The sequence below is a fragment of the Morone saxatilis genome, unplaced genomic scaffold (genome assembly GCF_004916995.1).
Source record: "Morone saxatilis isolate NCDOM2014 unplaced genomic scaffold, NCSU_SB_2.0 Contig11, whole genome shotgun sequence".
NCBI lineage: Eukaryota > Metazoa > Chordata > Actinopteri > Moronidae > Morone > Morone saxatilis.
Window position 1 is genome coordinate 18,797,361 of NW_023339663.1, and position 3,778 is coordinate 18,801,138.

Genomic DNA, 3,778 nt, shown 5'->3' on the forward strand with positions numbered 1-3,778 from the left:
ACACACACACACACAAACATATACTGTATATTATATTATCATATCGACATTTACATTTACAGGCATGTCTAGAGGGGATCTAGAGGTGTGGCAATGGGTGGTAGCAACCATCCCTAGAATGAGAAGAATGCCTGGACAAATTTTGATTCTTTTTAAAAATAACTTGAAAAAAAACTGAAATTAACGTTATGGGCACTTTTTAGACTAATTGATAGGCTTAAGTTAAAGTAAAAAAGACATATATATATTTGGAAAATTGTCTCAAGATTTAGAAATAAAACTAATTATGTATTTGTAATGCAACATTTGTATTCAATGGTTCACTAATATGCCACAATATAAATACATATAAATAACATAATGTTTTTGAGTTAAAGGACCAGTGTGTAGGCGTTAGTGGCATCTAGTGGTGAAGCTGCAGAATGCAAATAACTGAGCACAGCTCGCATCAGTATCTGACAACCTGGGAATAAAAACTGGCTGTGAAGTTTGCAGGAGAAACTACGGCATCTGCGAAGTTAGCAAAAAATGCAAAAGGCCCTAACTATAGCCAGTGTTTGGTTTGTCCATTCTGGGCTACTGTAGAAACATAGCGGTTCAACAAAGTGGACTCCATAGTGACGATTCCTATATTCAGGTGATTATTCACTAATGAAAACATACCCAATAATAAATATAATACTGAATATTATATTAAAATTTTGCAAATATTTCCTCCTATGTTAAACACCAGTGTGATAAAGGTCCAGTGACCTTTATCTTTATTAAGGGAGCTTTCCAAGAACATATTGATATCAGCATGAATCAGCATATATTTCTGCCACCCCTTAAAGTCTCCATGCCACCGCATAAATATTTCTTTAGATCTGCCCCTGCACATACATTTCAGTTACATTTGCATGTGTGAGCAATCGTATCAGCACAAATAATTTACGGCTGTGTGCAGCTCTGCCTAAATGATATCAGATACAACAACATGTGTTCAAGGGGGAGGCTCTCCTCACAGAAAAATGCATGCATGCTTTCACCATCCAGCATTCACTGTGTGCATCTATGTGCATGTGTGCATTTACCTCCACAGTGAGAGCAGTAACAACGGTTGAGTTGAGCGTTGGGTCCTGTTGGTGCTTCTTGTAAACCACTCTATAATGGGAAATGAGACCGTTGGGCTGTCCTGGTTCACTCCATTTCAGTTGGGCTGAGTATGCACCTGTCGAAGTGGACAGCATGTGGGACTGTTACAGTGATTCAATGCAAGAACGTTTTAATTCCACTTGTTTTAATTAAAAGTGGTGGACTCACTGGTGGGTGTGACAGTGGGAGGGGCCATATCTTTTGGTTCTGCCGGCAAGGTCTGCGCTAAAGCCCACTGGCTCAGAACTGAGCCTTTGGAGTTGTGGCCCCGGACCCTGTACTGGAAGTAGCTGAAGGGTCGCAGGGCGGGGCTTGCATCAAAAAACTCAAGCGGTCCACCGGACCAGATGAAAACCAGCAGCTCCTCCTCTGTTCCTACTGGACGCCTGTAATAGAATCCAAAACTTGGATTAGCCATTCATCATTGTTGATATCTTATAGCCCAAATAAAAAAAGTAAAAGCAGGTATTTTCTGTATACTAAAACAAAAAAGTTTAATTAAATTAAACCACTTAAGTTGCACTTAAAGGACCAGTGTATAGGATTTAGTGGCATCTAGTAGTGTAGTTGCAGATTATAAACCCCCTCGCTTCACCCTCCCCTTACAAGCACAAAGGAGAAACTACAGTGACCGCAAAACACCCCAGCTGCGGTATCTGTAGATGAAAAACTCTAGATAAGATAAGGCTCATTCAAGGTTACAAAAACACAAAGATTCTTATTTTAAGGAGATCATACACTAATGAAAACATGTTCCGATAGATCCTCTATCAATGCTACACACTAGATCTTTAAGATATGTTTGAATAATCAATAAAGTGTTATTTTTTATGTATTATTAGGAACCTTTAGCTACCAAAATAGTTTATGTTTATATTTGGTGCATTTGCAGCATATTGAAAATGTCCTTGAATTATGCACAAAAAAAATGGTGTCTCAAGCATGTTATCTAAAAGTATTTTTACTATATTTAAGTATTTAGTAGTAGTAAGTAAGTATGCTGCAAATAAGCACACTTTGTGTGGAATTGAAATAAAAAATGTGACATCACGTCTTAAACAACATGTGTAAGTCACTGGCTGATGCAAGCAACCTGATGTCTTGGTAAGCCCCTTTGTCTGTGATTACGTAGGGTTTCAGGTGAGAGAGAGATTTTCCTATTTTATCCAAGTCCCTGTCTGCCTGAGTCTGATCATGCCAGGTGTGTCAGTGTGTGTGTGTGCGTGTGAACTGCTATGCTAATGTGTGTTTCCTGAGGACTTAAAGGGCTTAGTCTGGTCTGACCCTGCATACAGATCACACACTCTTTGGTCAACAAGCAGACCACGACCTTCAGCATGCATTAATACACACACGCAGACCCATATGCACACACACAGGCACACACGCACAACCAAACACCACAAAGTCACGATAGATTGGTAAGCAGACACTTTCCTAAAGCCACATCCTCCAAACTTCTATGCTTTTCTGTATGTAAAGGTAAATATATATATTATGTGTATGTGTGTTACTTATGGTTCATTAGTGTTGTAGTGATATCTACAGCACATGGACACATTGGCTTGTATAAGTACATAAGAATGTGAAAACTGTTGTTTCCATCCTTAATTTCTGTCTATACTTCCATCACTATTCACTCAAATACATTTTCTCATAATCAAAAAAGACTTCCTCCTCCAGACAATGAGTCGCATGTAAATAAAACACACTGTATGTTCATTTTTTAGAAATGGCTGATCAACTATGTATACAGTATATATGTGTTGTTTTTTAGTGTATGTTACCTGTATATATGATAGGATGTGATGAGTCCGTTGGGTTTTTTGGGGGGTGACCAGTGGATCTCCAGGACACTGGCTCCAGCTGCCTTTACTGTGGGGGGCTGCAGACCTTCTGGGATGGTCTCTAAAGTCTGAACATATACACCCCCTCCCACTCCACACCCCTCTACAAGGGGAAAAACAGCAGCAATTTGTCACAAAACACACATTTGTAGGAAGATGTCTCCAGTGTATTTATTTCTTTTACAATAAATTAGATCAATAATATACCATGCCAGTGAAAAAGGGCCTCTCAGTTCTGCACATTTGTAACTCTCAACAGAGATGAGAAGAGAAGGAGAACACAGCATGACTCACTAGTTTTTTTCCATCATGAGCTCTGAAAAAAAATACTTGTTTACTTATTTTTCCCAATATTCAAGTCTTCTGATGAGGTCTATGGATGTGACTTTTTACACTGCCCGTGCCCAAAAAAAGAGCTCACCTAGATTTACACTAAACACAATTGGTAAGAGCCTTCCAATTGGAGTAATTACTGCATGACTCAATATGTTTCAGCGGAACAAGTGATATTGTAACCCTAAACTGATGCTGTGAGTAGCTTCCTCATTTCTAAAAACCATGTCGGAAGACCATATCCTGTGATCGTGGAAAGGATGTTAATCAGTTTCAGAAGGGTCAATTGTATTGGCACTGCAGCAAGCAAAGAAAACAACTTAGGAGATTGCAGTAACCCGGTCCAACACGCATTATTAACCTTGGAAGGGATAGTGGTGAACCATCCTTCGCAAGGAAGAAATGTGTGTCGGAAAAAACTTATGATATATGTGTGTCGGAGATCACTTAACACGTTTGGTGAA

General features: G+C 39.1%; 1 protein-coding gene across 1 annotated transcript in view; it reads right to left on the reverse strand.

Annotated features, from left to right (window-relative positions):
• The window catches only part of ush2a (Usher syndrome 2A (autosomal recessive, mild)), a 197,984-nt gene that overhangs the window by 31,035 nt on the left and 163,171 nt on the right, over window positions 1-3,778 (reverse strand). The window contains 3 exon segments of the mRNA XM_035652071.1: window positions 1,074-1,210; window positions 1,303-1,520; window positions 2,922-3,084. Coding sequence (XP_035507964.1) covers window positions 1,074-1,210; window positions 1,303-1,520; window positions 2,922-3,084 — 518 coding nt within the window.